Source organism: Fundulus heteroclitus, chromosome 5, assembly GCF_011125445.2.
Source record: "Fundulus heteroclitus isolate FHET01 chromosome 5, MU-UCD_Fhet_4.1, whole genome shotgun sequence".
NCBI lineage: Eukaryota > Metazoa > Chordata > Actinopteri > Cyprinodontiformes > Fundulidae > Fundulus > Fundulus heteroclitus.
In genome coordinates this window covers 20,693,862-20,715,571 of record NC_046365.1, presented here as the reverse complement: position 1 = coordinate 20,715,571, position 21,710 = coordinate 20,693,862, and the positions used below count along the sequence as shown (strand labels likewise).

Here is a 21,710-nt window from a genome sequence, read left to right as displayed (position 1 = left end):
CCCCACTCAACGAATGCTGGTGAAGGCCAACAGGGACTCTGCACAGATTGGTGGTGGGTATACACGATGGAATACCCTCAGTTGGCAAACACAAGTGGAAAGGGTCTGTGCCCAGGTGCACCTTCTCTGCAGACTCAGAGTGTTTGGTGTTTGTAGAATGACGGAGTCTTTGCAGAGCAACGGTTGAGTCTGTATTAAGGTAAGGCAACACCTGTTGGGTTGGTCAGTTACCAGCCAAGGGCACACGTTTTATGATTGGCCTAAAGGCAGCAGGAACAATTATATTCAACAGGAACTCAGGAACCTTTGGTGGGATCCTTAGACCGGAAGACAACCTTTCATCAGATGATCATGTCCTGCACTCTTGAATATACATTTGGCTATGAAACTCATGAAGAAGGTTTAGAGATTTCCTCCGTAAACACAACCAGTACAAAACATTCATTCATCAGTTTGGCTCATTATTGAGCACGAACAGACAGCCAGGAAACACACAGATCAGTTTTACTGTTTACAATTATCCATTATTAGTCAACTGCTTTTATTGGGTTAGGGTTTTTAACTATATCTTTTTAGGAAGGAATGGCTTTTTATTTATTTTAAAGATCCACATGAGCACATTGTGTGTCGCTGTAGTAAAACTCTCCATCCAAAGCAAATTTCTCCCAAGGGAGACAAATAAATAGACTTTGAGATTCTCCAAATCCCTTGATGGTGGAAACCTCTCAATGGGCCGCAAGCGAGAAACATCACATAAATTGTTACATTTTTCTCCATCGTTTATGTGTTGTGCAAAGTTCCCATCCTTATATTTCTATTCTAGTAACTTTTGAAGGGAAAAAAATTATTTTTATTTCTGATTATCACACTAGAAGCGCTGTGGTTCAACCTGACCTTTGTAGAGCGGAGATGTCGCCACCGTGTGGCCGAAATGAAGTACTTCTCTCCTCCAGAGCTGACTGAGCATGTGGAAAACACTTCTACTAATTTTACACATACGGAAAAATCTGAAGCAAGTGAAGTATTTAAATAAACATAATAACGCTACCATTTAAGAGGCACTATTATGTTTGATTGAATTTGGTCCCAACCAATGGATCTGAAGAAGCTACAACAGAAAAACTGGTCTGGTTTTATACTAGTTATCTACCATTCAGTCCAAACTCATCCAACACAGATCTATAATCCAGTCCAGTTTGGATAAAATTCAAATGCAGTTGGCTCCACTACGCCCAGTTATATTACATTGAAATCAGATCCAGGTATCATGAAATGCAAGTCAAGCATGTGGCAACAGTGGAGAGGAACAACCTAAATTTTACCTGTGAAAATGCTCCAGCTGTAAGGATCCTGGGTCATGTTGCGTTCATGTAGGTGGTGTTTTTCCACTAAGCTGCAGGTTTCCTCCTGGAAAGCTGGGGCTGAGCAGTGCGCTCCTGGTGCACCTGCTTCTCATCAGCCTCCTCAGTGGGAGCACCAATGGGGCTGCCTGCCAGTCGCAATCCACCCCAGTGTCCACCGTTGTGGATATGTCCAGCTTTCTGGGGTAATCAATGTGATTTATGCAATTCTATGCTTCTCACCAGGTTTTCTCTGTGTTTCCCAAAACATATTCTCAAACTTTCTCCTGGAGATTCCCAAGACTCTCTGGGCTGATCACCCTGACCTCCTCATGCTGGTATCTTCCTGGACGTACTGGCCGGAAAGAACAGCAGCTGGCAGCACCCTGGTCTCTCCAAGCCTCCAGCGCTCACCGGACGTTTTCCTCACTTCTTCTTCTACGCTTCTTGGACTCTACAATTTACCAGCAAGATCTATATGCCAGTTCCTCCACCCATACCTGTGTGCTCACCTGTCCTCCTCTCCCTTGCAGACAACCAGCTGACAAAGTTAAAGTAAATTCCCAGATCAGAACTTGTCATCAATAAACTTATTAAACCTTAGGAGTATTTTTGCATATTGATCAGACATCTGCTTTCCATGACGCCAGCAGTATGAGGTGTCATCTGCCTTGACTGGTTTCAGGGTGAAAGGACGGGAAAGGGAAATAAATTATACCCAAAGGGGAGAATTTTTTTTTTCCCTTAAACTTGGTTAAATCCTATTCATCAGAGAAATAAATGCCTGTTTACAATTTATTGTCTCACCAGAAGCAGCAAACCAGTCATATTTTTTACTTATTCTACAGGGAGAAGGTCATTCGCGTCACTGATAAATTAGTTTTACCTTCACAATACCCATTGCAATTTGCAGTGTGCATAATAATGTTTAGTTTGATATCATTTTGATTGTTTTTTTGTTTGTTTTTTTACAAACGAAAGGAATACATGTACTAAATATACTTTCATTAGAACAAAAACAGATTTCTAGTTGGGTGTAATTAACTATAGTGAAACAATTAAGCACTATACATCCAGTTTTGAAATCATTTAATATACCTGTTGTTGTCAAACTGAGCAACCTAATTCATGTTTGACTATTGAAAGTGTGGCCAGATGAAGATGTGTTCGTCGCATCTGGATTTCCTGATATCAGTTGAGAGAGTCTGGAGAAATCGCCTTAAACTGCCAAGAAGTTTGGATCTGTTTGATTAGACGATTACAACTATTATTCAGAGCATCAGTTTTAATCGGTTTTCCCTCCTGTTGCTGTGCAAAGAGACAGGAGGGTACTCTGCGTGTCACACCGGTTGCTTTGTGTCTCCCAAAATGGCATAAAAGTGCATGGTTGCAAAACAAGTTTGTTAAAAAAAAAAAAAAAATTAAAGCAGTATCTTGAGAAGTGAAGTCTAGTTTGCATTCACCATTCATGTTTTAGAGTCTAATATAAGTTTCCTATTGTGCGAGCATTGTGCCGCGTGTCGGTACGCATAGATTAACCCAGCTAATCTGGATTAGAGGCAGTGCCTCCTGCAGATAACTGCCACTGTCTGTAAAGTCTGCTGTCGGTATATGTCGTAGCGTCGGTTTGCCATGACAGAGAGATAAGAAGCATTTTGGGAGGGAAACCCCCTCCATGCTGTCACAGAATTGGCCAAATTAGTTCACAGGAACTGGACTCAAGAGGCTTCACTGAGGTAAAAAAAAAAATAGATTCTGTATTTTCTCAATATTTTAAACGAATGCACGTACTTTAAAGTTGACTTTTAATCTCAGTCATCATTGTGTTTTATTAATAGAAAAGATGCACTGCAAAAAAAGAACTATAACTAAGTAAAATTTTCTTGAAATTAATGTATTTACCCTTGATTTGAGCAGGTAAATAAGATTATTTGCCAATGGAATTAGTATTTTTACCCCTAAAATAAGATAATTAGATATACTGCACTTAAAATAAGATGATGGAGATGAGTTGTTCCTATTTTAAGTGCATGAATCTTATTCCATTGGCAAATAGTCCTATTTACCTGCTCAAATCAAGGGCAAATACATTCATTTCAAGAAAATGTTCCTTGTTTTTAGTTCTATTTTTGCATTGTTCAACTCAAAACTATAGCATAGCTTGAAGTAGAAACTTTTTTACTGGTAGAGGCTTTTACTAAGAGATGGTATGAACGCAGCTCGTTGCAGCGATGTGAAGAAATCCAGGGTGTGCATTTCAAACCTGAACATATAAGCTGTTTTCGCTCAAATGTTGCTCTAATAAAGCTTAAATATTAATTCCGTGTGGCTAAAAGACATTTAAGCAACAGGAATATCCAAATCAGCAGATTTCTAGTTTGTTCACTGACAATGAGACACCTGTTAAAGTGCGCCACAGCAGACGTTTCTTCTGCTTCTCATTGTTTTAGCAGCTTTGGGGATTTATCCCATATTGTCAACTCATTCTGGACAGTTGGCGCTAACGTGTTGCTCCCCAGAAGATGGCAGAGGAACTGACAGGATAAGAAGGTGATCATCCCATTTGCTTTCTGCTTCTTAGAAAGGACGATAATTGGAAGAGCTGGAAGGGAGCTGCAGAAAACCCAAGACCGAAGAAACTACTCTGGAGGAAGGCTTTGCCGTTGGAGGTTTTATCTGAACCTTTGCCGAGAAGAACTGGAGCATGCAGGGCTGCGAGGTTGGCACCAAGCTGCGCTACTGGCTGACTCTGGTCTCGGGGATGCTGGAGTGTCTGTGCTTTGCTGGCATGGTGTTCGGCTACGCCTCTCTGGTGTTTGTGCTGAAGAAAGAAAGGTACTTCAGTGAGCTGTGCACCAGCAACACGAGCAGCAACAGCACCCAGACAGAGACAGGTGAGCAAACCGCATGTGTGACCCCTTCTCATTTCCAGCTTAAAGTCCGTCAGGGTAGTCAAAATCTTTTTTATTTACTCCAACTCCAGACTAACCAGACAAAGGTCTTTTAAAACCGTTTTCCTTACTATCTCCAACTTTCATGATTGCAAAATGCCTTTAAACAAGCTGGGTGAACTAAAGACTGGGTTACTCTTATTGGAAAGCTGGTTAATCTAGTTTAAATCTCGTTAAAGATGAGGCTACACTTGTCTTTCTGTTGTTTTATTAGGTTCTCAGTTTAGTCCACGTTACAATTCCTTTGTGTACGGTTCTACACACAGATGGTTCACAGATAAGCATAATTCACACTTTTGCTTATCAAATTGGTCACAAAGTCTGTGGAAAGGACTCTTCTAACGTTTCTCATTAACTCAGAAATAATTCAAAACAGATAAACTACAGCTTAGATGGCAAAGACAACTTTGACACCTTGAATAAAGTAGATATTAAACATCTGCACGATAGACAAATCTTCATAAACCCACCGTTAACTTCCTTTCACATTTGCCATGCAAACATGCAATAACCTACGATGCATTAGCTAAATACAGCTGAACTTGGTTATTAGTCATTTCAACCAAACAAATAATATCAAACTTTAAATGTAATTTACTAACAGTCAGTTGCACGCACACACTCTGCTTTCCTGAGCAGCTTAAACCATGTTAAAACAATTGAAAAGTCAGTATTAGTCCCCTACAAGCGCTCAATTCCTGTCCTGTGCTGCGACTTTAGCAAGTCCCAAAATATTGAGGCTTCGATTGGCTGCTGCTAATTGTGATTGGCGGGCGCTCCTGTGATGACCAATCATGGTGCCGAGCAGATCTCAATGCACAGGGCAGGCAAACTTCAAGTCCAAATGATGCCTTATGTCACATCGTGTAGCAATAAATATAAATCAAGCAAGAGCTCAGGAGGAGAACTGTTTATCTCCACAAGCCTGGTTCATCCTTGGGTCAAATTTCAACACACTAGTCGGTGCCACGTCCATCTTGTCAATTATATGCAAGTACAGAAAGCATGGGAATGTCTGACAAACATAGGAGATGGGTTTTGTGTCCCAGATATGAACATATTTTGGTGTGAAACATGAATGACAACCATAGAACCGAAGCAAAGGCTGTGTAGCGATGCTTGCTGAAGGTGGTGAGAGAGCGTTACTATCCACCCTGAAACAACTCCTGACATCTGCTCCAGTTGTTGATCATTGCTGTTGCTGTCCACAGAGCAAAAAGCTCTATGGATTTTATTTATTGGCCTTCTCCTGACTGATGCCTTTTGTGGAATGAGATCATTTTGAGCCTTTAATAATTCTCAGCAGACCAAAGGTTGCCAATGAAAGTCAAAGAGATCCTACTAGCATTTACAGTGACTCAATTTTACTGTAATTGATGCTAGTTCAGTGTTCTGGAAGACTAAATGTTGAAACTGGCTCAAAGGATCCACAAAACACAGTATTGGTCACAGTGTATATGGACATTTCTGCAATCCGGTTGTATTTTTGACATTTTTCCCTCCACCAGATTTGTTTGTCTTTCTGTCAAGTTGTACTGGATACACCAAAAGTCACAATATAACTGGAAAAAAACGTAAATGTACTCTGGTCTCACTTCAGGTGTGCACAGTGTATGGGTAAAAAAACAAAAACAAAAAAAAAAAACGCTTGTCTAAGTTTGTCCACATCTCAGTCTTCCTCTTTCTTTCAGACTGCATTAGTCAGGATGAGCAGTTTTCTCTGGCTTTCACCATCGCCTCGTTCCTGAACAACTTCCTGAGTCTGATCAACGGCTACCTGTTTGATCGATTCGGCACGATGGTGACCAGACTGCTGGCGATGTAAGTTCAGGCAGGAATCTGCACACACGCCTAGGGCTCCAGCAAACTGAATGGTTACTTTAATGTATGCAGAAACCGCGCTAATACATGTTCTTCACTGACAGTTTATAAGATTCTGCTTAAACCTCATAATGGGTTTTAATATAAAAGAAAAAAGTTAAATGTAATCTAAAAAACATATTTGAGCTTGTAGTTTAGTTACTTTTGGAGCCTACAGCTAGGGTAAGAGGAGAAACCTGCTATGGTGAAAGTGATAAACTTCAGCAAGCTCACACTGAGAGATTACACCCGAGCAGATGTCGTCTCATTTGAGCACATATTGCCGGTATTTCCTGTATTTATCAGGCTGGATTTAGGTGTGGTCCAGTCTCATAACAGATGGTGTCGCCGTTAACCAAGGATGGACATATTTAATGGGAGAATCTTTAACTATTTTAACAGAAAGCTGGTATTGGAAAGTCTCCTAATAAAAGTTTAAGTGTGTTGCTTTTTGCTCTGATTTGACACAAAAGAAAATAGCGTATTCCCGTCTTATATTCTTGTACCCGAATTGAAAATAAATGCTAATTTCTGATTTTGAAAAAAAAGAGAATTTTAAATGCTGTGAAGTTTTATACAAATAGCAAAAAATGATCAAACAAGGATAAAGCGTGAGCCTCCTTTTTTTTTCTCTTCCATACTGTAATCATTCTTATCAGTTTCTTTTTGTCCCACCACAAAAATGGATCACATTGTGAGGAAATCGCAATCAATAATCTGTCACATAAAGTAGACAGAATGAATCACCGGCAGTTTTTTTTTATTTTACCATTATTATAACTATATTGTTAATCCCAATTCATGTAGTTACACACTCCTTTATTAGACTAGAATTTACCTTCTTTTATATTCTAAACAATATTTTCCTCAGATTGGTTCATTTGTGTGAGTCACACATAGTGTTGTCCTATTTCATAAGGATGAATTAATTAATTATGAATAACCCTTATCTGAGCTGGAGTCCTGTTTTTGGGTTAGATTTGGAGCTCATCGGCCAAATGGTCACGGAAAATGCCGAAAGCACCGGAAATGGTTTTTAAATATGTCGTAATTAAAATCAAGTTAGTATGATTCTTTTTTAAAGTTAGGTCTTTTATAATAAGTATGTCTAGTGCTTCTAGTTTTATGTGATGTTAGCTTCAAAACACTTCATTTCTCGTTTAATCATCAAAATAGCAAAGAAAATGTGCAAAAAGCTGCTGAGCAATATATAAATGGTTTATCAGGAAGCTAATAAATATTTTTCCACAGACTATTGAATTAGGGAATAAATAAGTTTCAGCATGCCTTTATTTCTTATTTACAATATAATGAAAAACAGATCAATTTTCTACAATCTTGATGCTTCTTTTACTTTGTTTTTGTGTCTTGATTTATATTCCTGTCTCATCTTTCCCATCAATAACAAACATTTTAGCAGAATGAAAACAATTTTAAACCTGCCAGGGCTTAACGGTATGGTGTTGTTAATTGTTCATCCTAAAATGAATGCAAACATTCAGGGTAGAAATCCCGAGTTAGGGTTATAAATGAAGGCGTTGGACAAGCCAAGTTAAAAACGATCAACTTTCAACAAGCAGCTAGCTTTTATTAATGCTAAATGACCAGAGATGCTCGTTTGTTTTCTCTTTCTAGATCTTTATACACCACTGGGACCCTTCTTATGGCCTTTTCCAGTGCAGGTTTGCACACATTTGTTTTTGTTAGTTTGTATAGTTGTCAAGATTATAGATAGATAGAGTGCTTAATAGTAGGGATGCACCGATATGAAAGTTTGGGCCGATACCGACATTATTATTGCGGTTATTTCCGATAACCAATATTTAGCGATGTGTGTGTGTGTTACAATCCTGGCTGCCATGCATCACTGTCACATGACCAAAGAAAAACTGCATAACCAACCCCTTCAAACACAGGCACAAATGACAACCATATAGAAGTAAACGTTTGTTAATATCAGCCCAGTTTTACTTATCGGGCCGATACTGATATGTTAGAAAATGACTAACGTTGGCCGATACCGATGTTAATGCCGATATATCGTGCATCCCTACTTAATAGTAAACCGTTAATCCTTTTCCAAATGAAAGATTGTCGTCATGCTTGTCTCCCAGCGTATTCGCTGATGATTTTCCCCGCCTTGTGCTGCATCGCTGTGGGAGGGATTCTGCTCCTTCTGACCAACATGCAGGTGGTTATTCTGTAGCCGTCTGTCCGTTGTAATTCAAATACAGGAGATGATTTCAGTGAAGCTCCATGTTTTATTCAGAATGTACTTGTTTGTTTGTTTTGCCAAGGTGGGCAACCTGTTTGCTGCACACCGCTCCACCATCATCACCCTTTACAACGGAGCCTTCGACTCTTCTTCAGCTGTCTTCCTCATCATCAAGGTAAACAGCCACTGGCCCATGTTTGGTTATGTCTTATATTTAGAGGAACAGATGCAGCATGCATAAATCCCCTGATAAACGGCAAAACCCAACTTAGCAAATGTTGGAACTGTTCACATTTTGTATTCTGAATGCCATGGTTATGATTTTGTTCTGATATAAAGTGTGGATTGTGCATTTTCCAAAAAAAAAAAAAAAAACTTTTTCTGTTTAAAGAGAAACTTAAACTATGCAAACAAATTTGACAGCGTTATGACGAGAAATATTTCAGATCCAAAACCATTTGGAATGTGGTCTCTAAGATGAAATGCATTTTGACTGGTTGGTGTTTCGTCCATTAAGTCGTCTCTCAGGAAAGCTAAAGTCATGTCTTCAAGCTTCAAGCATCAGTCGGATGACAATCCTGGGCAAAGGAACATAGAAGAAGAGGATAGTTTGGCAGGCGGATAAACTAAAGAGAAGGTTTTGTTGAAACTTTGGATGAGATTTGGGCCGAGATGCTGCGGTGGGAGGAGTTCATTTTCAGCGGAGCACAGAAGTTCACACAGGCTGCAAGAACAGAGGCACCAGAAAATGTCACAAGAAGTAGTTTTAACTGAAAGTGGTTAACGTTTAGAATAAAAGGTGGTGTTATCATGAATTGGGCTGATTTCATATCATCGAGCGCCTAGCTGTCATCACGTGATGGCAGAATAATTTCTAAACTATGCTGATGAACTCCTGGGAAAGACACTACTACCTCTCCCAGTGACCTCAGTCCTGACCTGGTGTTGGTGATACAGCAGGGCGGCGATCTCTAGTGGCAGCCTCATAGTTACAAGCCATGTGTTGAAGTTTAGATCATCTCATGTTTTCTCCAGGTCCTGTATGAGCAGGGAGTGTCTCTCCAGTCCTGCTTCTTCGCCCTGTCCCTCTGCAGCATCATTCACGTAGCGAGGACTTTCCTCCTCATGCCGACAACCCGCATCCCATACCCTCTGCCTCAGCGCTACACATACGGGTGAGCGTGCTATGACTTTTGTTTTTTTTTCGGGATCTTTTCTGGGTGGAAACTGGATGACACATGGTGTGCTCCGATGCTCAGGGTGAACTGTGGACAGGCCGACAGCTATAACGTGGAGGAGCTCGAGATGGCGAGGGACGCTACGATGGCCCTTCCTCAGGGTCCCAGCGGCAAGGATGCAACGGCGCAGCCGGATGAACCAGAGGCCGGAAACACCGAAAAAGGTCAGGGGGGGATCTGATCCATTTGATAAATGATTGCACACGAACCTTTGCAGAATAAAAAAAAAAAACACTGCCTGCAGCAGTTCAGCAGTAAGGTGGCCCAAGTGGTTGCTCTAGTGACGAAACTTTTCGCACACGTTGAATGTTTTTGCTTTTTGCCACGTTACAACCAGGGTCCGAAATTAACACTCGCCAAATGCGAGTAAATTTCCCGTTTGGCGAGTGAATTTCAGAGGGCTAGCTGCCACATGGCGAGTAAATCTTTGTACCACATAAATTAAAAATAAAATAAAAATAACAAAGCCCATCTGGGCTGCGGATGATCCGTTCACAGAGCTCAGTCTAGACCCGCCTTCTGCGGAGCTGGTTCAGCTTCTTTCACATCTTATTACTGGGGAGAATGGCTCCCAGATAAAGTGTTCATTCAAAACTAGTCATGGCTGCACGCTGGATCAGAAAATCTGCTAACCAGATACAGTCTAAAACGCCCATTAGTCTGTTTATAAGTTTCGTTTTTATTAATTCTGCATTTAAATACGTGCGCTCCGAGGGAAGCGCACGTAGGGTTGGATCAGCATAAAGACGCAGCGTGAACCCCTGCGTGCTTTAAGTGTGGCAGCTGAGAGAAAAATGTTGAACCGTATAGGCTTGATGAAACTCTGCCTCGTTCACAATAACGGATAGAATAATGATAATCTGTAGTGTATTTTATTGCCTGGATGTAAATGTGATAATTCTTATTTTGCCTTTTATAATCAACTACAATATTTTCTTATGTAAGTCAGGAAACAAAGATTTCTCTTCCAGGGTCCAGTCAGCCACGCCCCCAACCACGCCCTCGAAAAATAACATAATCTCACTCTTAATTTTTGAAAAAAAATTGAGGTCTGGTCAGGATTAATATTTTGGCCGGTAAAAAATATGCCTGGCCGGTTGATTTTTACATCTACCGGCCAACTTTGCCGGTGAATCAGGAAGTTAATTTCGGACACTGGTTACAACCACAAACTTCGCCGTCTTTAGGGGTTTTGATGTGTTAATAGACGAACACAAAGTAGAGCGACATTGCTAAGTGGAAGGAAAATCACAAGTGGAAGAGCTTTAAAAAAATTAGGGGTATGGAAGAACTAAAATACCAAGCCAGAGGGCTGATGATCCCTTTATTGATCCCTTCACTGAAGCTCTGACGCCTCCTTTGGTTTAAAGACTTTGCAGAAACTGAGATCAGTGTGAGAGTAACATGTTGGCGCTTTACTCTGGCAGGGAGTTCAGGATAAGATGGCTGAAATGTATCGATTTACTGCTTTAAAATAATTGTCGTGACCCCCTGACTGATCCAGTGGCGGGTTTCTGGAGCCACGTCCTGTCCTGGTTCTTCCTCTGGCATCTGTTGTGGTTGTCCATCATGCAGCTGAGGCACTACCTCTTCATCGGCACGCTCAACTCCAGGCTTAGCCGGCTGGCCAGAGGCGACGCCGTCCTGGGTAACATGTTTAGGCCTGCTTTACTCTTCTTCTTCTTCTATTCGTTTCTTTTTCCACTCATTTCCTTTGTGTATGATGTGTTCTGCGTTTCACCGCATGCCTCCAAGTGAGCCAGTACACCAATGCCTTTGCAATGACCCAGCTGTGCGGAGTGGTCTGCGCACCCTGGAACGGGCTCATCTTGGACAGACACAAGGGAAGGCATCGAGCTGCTGGTACCTAAATCCCCGCCACGTCTACCTCTAACGCTGGTTTACGTGCAACAGTAACGTTCTGTCCTCCTGCTGCAGGAGAAACTGAACAGGACGCTGACCTGCGCTCCTCCTACCTGTCTCTGTTCCTGACGTCGCTGCAGTGCCTGCTCTTCTCCGTTTGCGCCTCCATCCCCGTCCTCACGCTGCAGTACCTCACCTTCATCCTGCAGGTCCTCAACCGGTCCTTCCTCTACGGGGGGAGCGCAGCCTTCATTAGCATCGCGTAAGTGGCCGGCGCAAGCACAGAGAAAGTGGGGAACCATCTGTTAATGAATGTGGCATTAATTATTTACAGTGAGATTCTATCATGGCGTCTTCAAACGCTTGAAGACAACAGTTAAAGGAGCTATAAGTAAGAATTTTAGGCCAAAACCATCCAAATTCATGCTCATTTGTCAGTCAAGAATGGAAATAACATCTTCTATAAATAATCAGGCTTCTCCATCAACAATGTCTTGGTCAAGTCTAGGTTTGAAAGACGTTTTTCACCTTTTAAACCAAGAGGTACAGTCCGTGTTTACTTCCTGGTTCCTGAGCCAATCATATGAGAGTTCCCAGGTTTCCCAACACAGAGCGCCCAGATTACATTTTCTGCAGATGAAAACATGATTTTTCAGTACCTATAGCGAAAAAAATCTAAATTATGTATGTTGCTTCCTTTAGACATCTAGATAATGAGCCAAAACATTTAATGATTTGTTTCTCTATCCAATCCAGTTTCCCTCCCTGCAACGATACTTTTTGATACTTCATAAAGGATTTGGTATTTATATTACTAAGACAAACACAATTTGGTCAAAGCTTGTTGAAGTAGTAGTCCTAATTATTACTTGTTCGACGCATGAGGTCTGCTTTCCCCCTCCCTGAATTGTGTTTCTTTCTTTAGTCAAAGTTTACCGATCAGATATAGAGAAGGCACATGAACCCCAGCTCTTTCGCAACACAAGGACACTTCATGGTGACGGGGAAAAGCCGTTGAAGACCAAAATCTGAACTAAACTATATTGAATTTCAACAAGTTGAAACATAACAGCAATGATAAAGGCTCAAGCATGATGTGGTTGTTGAGTATTAAACAGTTTCAGGAACAGAAGTGATTCAGGCTTCTGCTGTTTCTTCAGTCGCTGCAGTTTTATCAACAACTCAACAAATATCTCCTCTGACTTTCCTCTTGCTCGACTCTTCCTGTCTCAGTTTCCCAGCCTGTCACTTCGGGAAGCTCTTCGGCCTGCTGATGGCGCTCTCCGCTGTCATTTCTCTGCTGCAGTACCCTTTATTCGCCCTGGTCAAAGGTGCTCTGCAAGGAGATCCATTTTATGTGAGCGAGCACTTCATTTAGGTTTAAAAAAAAGAAGAGCACATTTCGGGGCATAATGTTTTCACCGGCTGAGGCTTCAGATAGATGAATGGGTGTGCCGTCTGTTTCAGGTGGATATCACTCTCACTGTCCTCACTGCTCTGGTCTTCATCCATCCTGCCTACGTCTTCATCCACTGCAGGAGACAAGCCCGCAGCCGGGAGGCCGCCCTTCACGCCGACGTCTACGCTGACCCCAGTTTGGCTCAAGCTAAACTGTAGAGGAGGAATCAGTTTGTGTGACAAGTTTTACATTTCAGGTTTTCAAGACTCCAGTTTTTTTTTTTTTTTTCATCTTGTTGTTTTAACCTGAAAATAGCTGATAATTTTTTAATATTGCCTTTTTTTTATAAGCAGACTGATGTTTTTTTGGAAAATGTGTTACAGGAACAATAGTGTTTGTAATGACTTTGTTTTCTTGTCAGAACATTTTTTTTTTTGGCAGTTCCAGTGTTTGGAAATGACACAATGCTCAAATATGGCTTCCCTAGGCTCTTTGCTGTTGGCCTCCTGACTTGGCCCTTTGTTAACACACAGCAGAGCGGTTCAGATTGCTCAACATCCTCAATAAATCTGTACTTTAACAGGGGTCCTCAGCCCACACACATTGCTTCTACATTTTGGCTTCTTTTTAATTAAATGATGCAAACAAACTGCTGTTTTTCTCCTCCGGGATGGACTGATAATTCATCAAACTACTTAAGATCTTTATAAATAAATAAGCACTGAGTGCACAAGTTTGAATCTATTATGGAGCTCCTTTACATCCACATAAATGTTCATACAGGCTGAATTACACGCACACATTCATGTCTAACACTATCAAGGTGGGCCTAAGGCGTAGGTTTCCAGACACACATCTATTGAAGCCATGGAAAAGGTTGTGGTATAATCCTATCTGGATGTTTTCACCACTTTTCACACGCACTAAAAATTCAGTGGGGTTTCACAACAGCAGCAGAACCGTTTAGAAACGGCATATTAGATTGTTTTCACTGGCAAGCTGTTGTACAGATTTGAACCACTAGGTGTCATTATTCCTTATTGCTCCTTTAAGCTTACTGAATCTAAATACACTGCACACCTTTCAGATTTGTATTTGTATAATAAAAAAAAAACATGTTCTTTTTCAAACAGCTAAATAATTATGCACAACTTCATCTGTTGATCAAGTTTGCGGTTTTAATGTCTCGTGTTGTTCACACGAGACGTGGCAGAGGTCAATTCAAGTATTTGGTTTCCTTGACTGGACAAGTCTTTTAAATATAGGCGATACATTTTTAATTTAACGTCAGCCCGCTTTACCCGTTGTTATACCATTTCTAATGCGTGTTGGGTATCATATTTGTCCCTCAGACGGCGCCGAGCTGCAGGGGAAACATTATCCGATGGGTGAATGCAGGTTGACGCAACACCTGTTACACCTGTTTGAACACTTGATTGCAAGGAACGGAAATGGAGGACCAAAACTGACATAATTAATTATAAAAGGAAAAAATAAATGTTTTTTTCTTTTTCTTATAAATGTGTTTTCATCAAGAATTGTACATATTTTCTATCATGTTCCCTTAGACGTGTTTTTGTCAGGAAACGTAGAGTATATATTTCGTTTTGTCTTTCACGGAACCATCTTGAACCTGAACTCTATGCAAACACCATATTTTGTGATTCTGGTGGGCGCTTTTGCTTTTTAATGGCGTTACTCGGCCTAAACAAGAAGATGTTACGGTAAAATGTATGCTAGCTGTAACATAAATATGTCAATTAAAGGCCGGCCCCAGATTTTTACCAAAAACTTCCCAGACTTCCTAAACTACAGTTTGATATTAAGCAGTGATATCAACGATTTTAATCTGTTCTGTGATGTGGTGCATCATTTACTGCCACAGTAGATATTGGGTACATGTAGGCGTTCTTGTACAGCTTAACATTAAGCTCTAGTTTAGGAGGTCAGGGAAGTTCGTGACAAAAACCTTGGCCTGGGCATTAATTAACATTATTTTGTTCTCACTACTGACATAACTTGTCATAACATCTCCTTCTTTAGGCCGAGTCACGCTGTGAAAAAGCAACAGCGCCTCCCAGAGGGACATCAGAGTCACGAAATAACTTAACTAAACTGCCTGTTGCATCATCACACCACAGTCACAAAAAAATAAAATTGTATAAATGCATCCTAAACAAACAAAAAAAAAAACTTAACCAGAACTGTTTTTTCTATACTTCACACAGCATAAACATAAAAATTGTTAAATCCGTTTTATTGGGAAAGAAAAAAAAGGAAATAATCATAGGACCGGTTTGCTACATGAGTCAGATAACCTTTTTTTCTGTATTTGACAATTTAAAAAAAAAAAAAAAAGTGAAAGAATACATTCAGATGCACCAGAAAGACCACAGACTGTATAAAAGCTTCTTCTATAAATCTATGATACAGATGTTGTTGCTTGTTAGTACAAGGCGGTACAAAACAATTACAGCAGAGTATATACACACTAACCTTTATTTGAACATGACGGCATGTTTTACAGTTGGTTTCCATTTCCTTTTTTAATTGGGTCATTCCACCATGATCATAATTTAAATTTGCTTCAACCAATTCACACTGACATAATCTTTAACTTTTGCTTCTCATTTTCATCAATCACTGCTCAACAACACACACACACAAAAAAAATGAAAGCAAAGGCAAACAGCAGATCAACAGTTCAGTCAGTCTACATACTTATCAGCTGTAGGTATAAAAAACAGGGAAGGAAGTTACATTTGGTTAGAAAAGATCTGGTACTACAGTTTGGCTAAAGAAACTAGATAAGGCACAAGGGACAGTACAGGGTAATAAACAAAGTTAAGTGTAAATCAGTAGTAAAAAAAAAAAGAGAGATTGAAGGACATTTCTGGTTTTATTTTGTAGTCAGCAGCCAAAAAAAAAAAAAAAGGATAAAAAAAAAAAATTAAACCAGAAATAAAAGAGCATTAACACAACAAAGCAACAAAGTGTGAAGTCAGATGAAGGTAAAATGGGATAATTAGCTTTCCGTGATGACAGTGCTGCCGTTTTCAAAACTTAAATCATCTTGCAGATGATTCGTTTCTGGGGGAAAATGCTTTTATTTTGGACGAGGCTATAAATTTAGCGCGGGACAAGAGAGTCAGAAGCGGCGGATGACTCGGTTCGGCGGATGAGCAACCCCCCCCCCCCCCCCCTCTAAAGTTTCTAGGCCTGTTCTCGCCGTCACTCCTGGCCGCCTGCCTCGGCGGTGGAAATGCGATTGTGGTGTAGAAACAGGAGGGCGTCCAAACTTTCAGGAGGGATGGTCGACCTCTTCCTATTCGTGGTTCCGGGTCCTTCCTGCACAAAGTCCTGGGCGGCGTTTCCCGCCACGGCCGGAGCGGCCATGTAAACCCGCGCCACCGAGGCCAGCAGCGGAAACTGCACCGCCTTGGTCCTCCACCACTGCAGAGGCTCCACTCCCAGCGACGCCCCTCTGTCGGCCCTGAAGACGGACATCTCCATGTCCACGGACTCCTCCACGGAGCTCTGCCTGTTCCTGGGGGTGGAGCAGAACAGGTCACCCAGCAGGAACTCCATGCCCGAGAGGCCGGCCTGGGAGGCGGGGTCCGGCGGCTCCCCTTCGTCCATTTCTCCCGCGTCGCTGAGCTCGTCGTCCACGACCAGCTCCCTGAAGTTGATCGGGGGGCACTCCTTTAGGCGTTTGCTCCTTCGCAGGAGCTCGCTGTCTGACTCTGGGGACACGGGAGGGGAGCTTCGCTTCACCTGATTGGCTTTGCTCCTTTTCCTGTCCTCCTTGGCGAGCCGCACCGCCTCCTTCTTCAGCCAATTGAACGTGGCCATCTGCTCCTGCAACACGAGGATTAAACGGCTCATTATCCATTTGGAAATGCATCCAGGAGACAAAAAAGCTCAAGCATTACTGATCTCAGGTTACACATTTAGAGCATTCATGAGCAAATTCCTTGCTTTTAGAAATTCTGGATAAGCCGACGAGTTGTTTGAGTTATTTTGAGGTCCGCAGGAGGGTAAAGTATATTTATCTTTAAATGTCTAATATGAGGTACAACAACCTATAACTTCCCTTTGGGATTAAAAAAGCACTTTTGAAATGAGAAATCCACGTTCACAGTACACAATAGACCCCTTGCAACCACGTGACTCCGTTACCCAGAACCCCTTGCGTGGCGGCCATATTGGTTGGCACGCCATTTGACGAAATGACGAGTTCTCCAGGTATTTTTCTTCTTTAGATAACGTATCACAAGATCGTTTTAAGAGTAAGTTGATGGTATCAGATTGCCAGATCCACACAGCAAAAGCCTGAAGGGACGGAGCGAGTCTGTAAAATGCTGGACAAGTGTTTCGTACCGCGACACAGCTGCTTTATAAACACGGCAGGCCAGTACGGACAAGAGAGCACGAAAGCCATGAAACCACTGGACGGCTGCAATTATTTTATATCAGGAAAAAGGCTCCAGCGACGCCATGAGGGATTAAGCGGTCAGAAAATGGATGGATGGATGTTCAGACATGTTTGTGCAACAGCAGAAAGCAGAGAGGAAGACCCGCCCGGTAGGTTAAAAAAACATCACTCACTACGGATTATTTTGGTGTTTTTGTCTTGTTAAATGGGTGGGGGTGTCGTGAACGGGCGGAGGGGAGGTGGCGATCGTTACACTGGCCGGAGAGCCGCCGCTGTCTGAAGCAGCAGACAGCGGCGGCTCTCCGGCGGCGGAGACAGCAGACAGCGGCGGCTCTCCGGCCCGTGTAGCGATCGCTACACGGGCCGGAGAGCCGCCGCCGCCGCCGCCGCCGCAGCCGCCTCCGCCGCCGCGGCTGCTGCCTCCGCCGCCGCTGTCTCCGCCGCCGGCTGCTGCTTCAGACAGCGGCGGCTCTCCGGCTCTCCGGCGGCTCTCAGACAGCGGCTCTCTGGCCGGGAGAGCCGCCCGTGTAGCTTCAGACAGCGGCGTCTGTCTGAAGCAGCAGACAGCGGCGGCTCTCCGGCTCTCAGACAGCGGCTCTCCGGCCCGGCCGGAGAGCCGCTGTCTGAGAGCCGCAGCAACAGCGGCTCTCAGACAGCGGCTCTCCGACTCTCAGACAGCGGCTCTCCGGCTCTCAGACAGCGGCTCTCCGGCCCGGCCGGAGAGCCGCTGTCTGAGAGCCGCAGCAACAGCGGCTCTCCGACCGGGCCGGAGAAGCCGCTGTTGCTGCTTCAGACAGCGGCGGAGGGGAGGTAGCTATCGCTACCTCCCCTCCGCTGCTATTTAAGTAGAACAATGACTAGAGCAGAATTAAGTTGTATTTACCGGAGATGAAGTGTAGACTGCAAATTCTCTCGTAGAATGATGCCCCCCAGTCCATTGGGAGTGTCTGCCTGCGCTCTTTTCATTGAAAATATCCAATTCTTTCTTCTTTCCTCATCCTTCGGTAAACGACAGAAACGTACATCCAACGATTTGGAATGCCTCTCTGTGCAACCGGGAGCACAACAAGTCGTAGGCATTGCTTAGATTCCAAAAATAAACTAACTAAAAGTACGCTCTAAATCACCCGTTTTGTCATGTAGTAGACGGGCTGTCAGGCTAGCCTGCCCACCAAGATGGAGGCGCGCACCCCCGATCACGTGACCGTGACGTCAGATGCAAGGGGTCTATAAAACTAATAAAGTTGGATTGTTTTAAAACCAATCTTTTTTTAAATATTTAAAAAATATTTTCCAAATATGATTTTTGCAGAAATAAGACTATTGGAAATCCTATTCTTATGCATATTTTTCTATTTACATACATTCTGGGATACTTCATACTTTTGTTTTTAGCAGAACCAAAATAGGCTCAGAATCTTTTTTTAACAGATAAATAAATGGCAGCGGTCTACGAGCAGAACATGTTTTTAATGATGCCACACTATTCATCAATCATTTCTTTATCAAATTAACACATTTTTAAAAATAAGGCGTCTTGATTTTATTAATATAACAGAAATGTTGCTCTTTATAAAGTGGAGCACCTCAATAAATGATTTATTGCAACTGCGATTTATTGAAACTTGGACATATGAACCCATTACACACAAAGCAATAGTTTTTTTCTCTCCTAATCATTTCTATGACTATGGCTTCTAACTAACGAAAAACCCTCAGAAAATTTGAATATTCCGGTCGGACCTCTTCAGAAACAGGATTTTCTACACAGAAATGTCGTCTTACAGCCTAAAGCACAACCCGCTGCCAGCTAGTTGTCCCCTCAAAGACGTCCCCCCACAAGAAGGGCGCTAAGGAGTTTGTCATAGGGTTGGGCGATAAATCGATTTAATCGATTAATTCGAATTTACAATTCTTTAAGATTTCATTTTTGGAAAATCTGGATTTTATTTTGCCAATACACTCATTGGGTTTCCATGAAGAGAACAGCATGCGATGCTGAATATATGTTTAGGCAAATGTATTGTCAAAATATTGTTAAGTGGAAACTTTTTTTTACCATAATACGAGGTACTTCATTTACTTATTTACTTTTTTTTTTTAACTTAGTTTGAAGTTCACAAGTGCAGTGAAGCTTGTTCTTAGCTCAATGTATAATACCACTAGCAGCAAATGTTTTGTTAGATTTTCATTGTTTATAATGGCACGGCTACCATCTTGTTTTACAAGCATGTTTCACAGCTTGTTTTTAGTTGCACTTTGAATTCAGGTCAACTCCCTGACATAAAAGCAAGGTTTTAAAATAATTTCTTTAATTTCTTTTTATGAAACAAAAAGGAGGAAAAAAAAAATCGATTAATCGGATTTGGTATGATAAAATCTGATTTATTTTTTAATCCATATCGCCCAGCCCTACTTTGTCACGAGAATCACCTTTTAAAAATCAGAGCTCACCTTCTCGTCCATGAAGCCCAGCCCGTGGAACTGGGGGTCGAGGGAACACGCCACGCACAGGATCCTGTTCACCGCCGGGCTGTCGTAGCAGCTCGCCAGGCTCCGCCTCATCGTCCTCTTCACCTCCTTCAGGATGGACGAGGAATCGCCCGGCCGGGGCACCAGGTGGCGAGAGAGCAGCCCCGTGAGGATGGGTTTGACGAGGGACAGACGCGGGAAGGCCTCCTTGGCCAAAGTCCTACAGGCCACATCCAGAGGTTTGAGGACCAAGCAGAGCTCCTCCACCACCTTCCACTCGCAGCGCAACGTCGGCAGGCCCGCCGCCGACGTTGCGCTGGAGGTGGAGTTGGCGCGGTAGCCGGCCAACGACTCGCCGGCCGTCTCCTCGCGCGCCAGGCTTTCGGCGTTAATGTCTTTCACGATGTCGCAGATCAGGCTCTTGTGCTTGACGAGCGCGTTGAGCGACGGATACAGGGAGTTCCAGGTGGGCTGGCCGTGAGCCCACACCTTCACGCGGTCCTGCTCCGCCCTGGTCAGGCCGTGCAGCAGCTTCCGCGCGTGGTGGTGGTACAGGCCCTTCCTCTGAGCCGGGGGCAGCAGCAGGGCGGAGAGGAAGCCCTGGAACTGGCCCAGGGTCTTGAAGATCACCGGGTGCAGCATCACCTCCTCGACGCAGGCCTGCACGGCGCTGAAGAAGCACGGCACGGATGGAAGGCCCTCGCTGAAATGCTCCGGCGAGGCCTGCGGCTCCTCGGGCGACGCCGAGTCGTCCCTCTCTAGGAAGGTGGTGGAATTTGGGTGGGGGGCGCTCCCCGAAGCCTCCAGGCCCTTCTCCGTCTTTATGGGCCTCAGCCTCATCCTGTGCTTGCCCTCCACACCCAACAGGACCAGGTTGGGCCGGCTGACCCCCCACTCCTGCGCCAGCGCCTTCACCTGCGTCTCCACGGCCTGGAGGTTCAAGTCTTTAGCTCCGCCCTCCTCCAGTCTTTGGGTGGCCAGCGCCAGGTTGCGAGGGCTGAAGTCGTCATCGTCTATGTAGTGCGCCCAGAGGGTGAGGTAATGCTGGCGACTGCCCTGCCAGCTGTGGAGCCACACGTCCACGCTCAGGGTGACGAAGTGGGAGACCGCCCTCTGGTGGTTCGGAGGCCGCGCCGCTCTCCGGGGCTCGAACTCGATGGGGGCGGTGTAGTCGCTGACCTCCTCCGCGCCCACGCTGGCGGTTTTGCTCCTCAGCAGCTGGATGAGGTTCACCTTGGCTTTGATGTAGTGGTCTCTCAGGACGCTTTGCAGCTGCTGGGACGTGAGCAGCTCCTTGTAGGAGGGCAGGAGCGTGTGCAGCAGCTGCTTGAAGCCTTCTCCTTCTACCAGAGCTGGGGACTGGAGGTCCCTGATGAGGAAGCTGGTGATGGCGTTGGTCACCTGAGCCGACGTCGCCGCAGGCGGGCCGCTGTGAACGCCGCTGGGAGCCATCACAGGAACGATACGCTGACCTGTCAACAAAGGGGGAAAAAAACAACATATAATTAGGACCACACCTAAGTTAATATATGTAAACGGTCACAAAAACACGTCTCTTAATAAAATGGTTTACCATTCAAGTGCTTTTGCAACATTTTGTCTAGTTTTGCTTTGTCGTACTCCACACTAAGATATTTGAATAGGATTCTATTGTGACACACCAAAACAAATAATGCACAATAATGAGGTGGAAAGAAAATTGTTCATATTCATGACTTTTAAAGACAAAAATCTAAAGCACAATGTGTGGCATGGATGGGGCATCCCTAGATACCTTCAGAGTCCACGATGTGTGCCTTAATCTGTCTGTAAATACAGCTCAGAGATTTTAGCCCCATTTCCACTACCCTTGTTAAACCGATCCAGACCGAGCTCGGTCCGAGCTTGGATCAGTTAACCAAGCCGAGCCTCGTTCTGACGACCGTTTACACATCACG

At 43.5% G+C, this 21,710-nt stretch overlaps 2 protein-coding genes across 3 annotated transcripts in view; one reads left to right on the top strand and one right to left on the bottom strand.

The window, feature by feature from the left end:
* The first annotated feature begins 2,939 nt into the window (after window positions 1-2,939).
* On the top strand, window positions 2,940-13,745 carry slc43a3a (solute carrier family 43 member 3a). The gene is made up of 13 exons (XM_012870165.3): window positions 2,940-3,076; window positions 3,922-4,234; window positions 5,983-6,112; window positions 7,787-7,833; window positions 8,266-8,342; window positions 8,449-8,541; window positions 9,402-9,541; window positions 9,626-9,768; window positions 11,109-11,252; window positions 11,360-11,467; window positions 11,543-11,729; window positions 12,701-12,824; window positions 12,935-13,745. Exons 2-13 carry the CDS (start codon window positions 4,045-4,047, stop codon window positions 13,082-13,084), a joined length of 1,533 nt encoding a protein of 510 aa, XP_012725619.2. The 5' UTR covers window positions 2,940-3,076; window positions 3,922-4,044; the 3' UTR covers window positions 13,085-13,745.
* Window positions 13,746-15,858: 2,113 nt separating this feature from the next.
* Window positions 15,859-21,710, bottom strand: part of LOC105931479 — a 29,641-nt gene continuing 23,789 nt past the window's right edge. For both annotated transcript variants that reach the window (XM_012870160.3, XM_012870161.3), the window contains exons 6-7: window positions 19,756-21,245; window positions 15,859-16,724 (exon numbers count right to left, since the gene is read on the bottom strand). In XM_012870160.3, coding sequence (XP_012725614.2) covers window positions 16,098-16,724; window positions 19,756-21,245 — 2,117 coding nt within the window. In that variant the 3' untranslated portion in view covers window positions 15,859-16,097. The remainder of the gene's footprint in view (window positions 16,725-19,755; window positions 21,246-21,710) is intronic.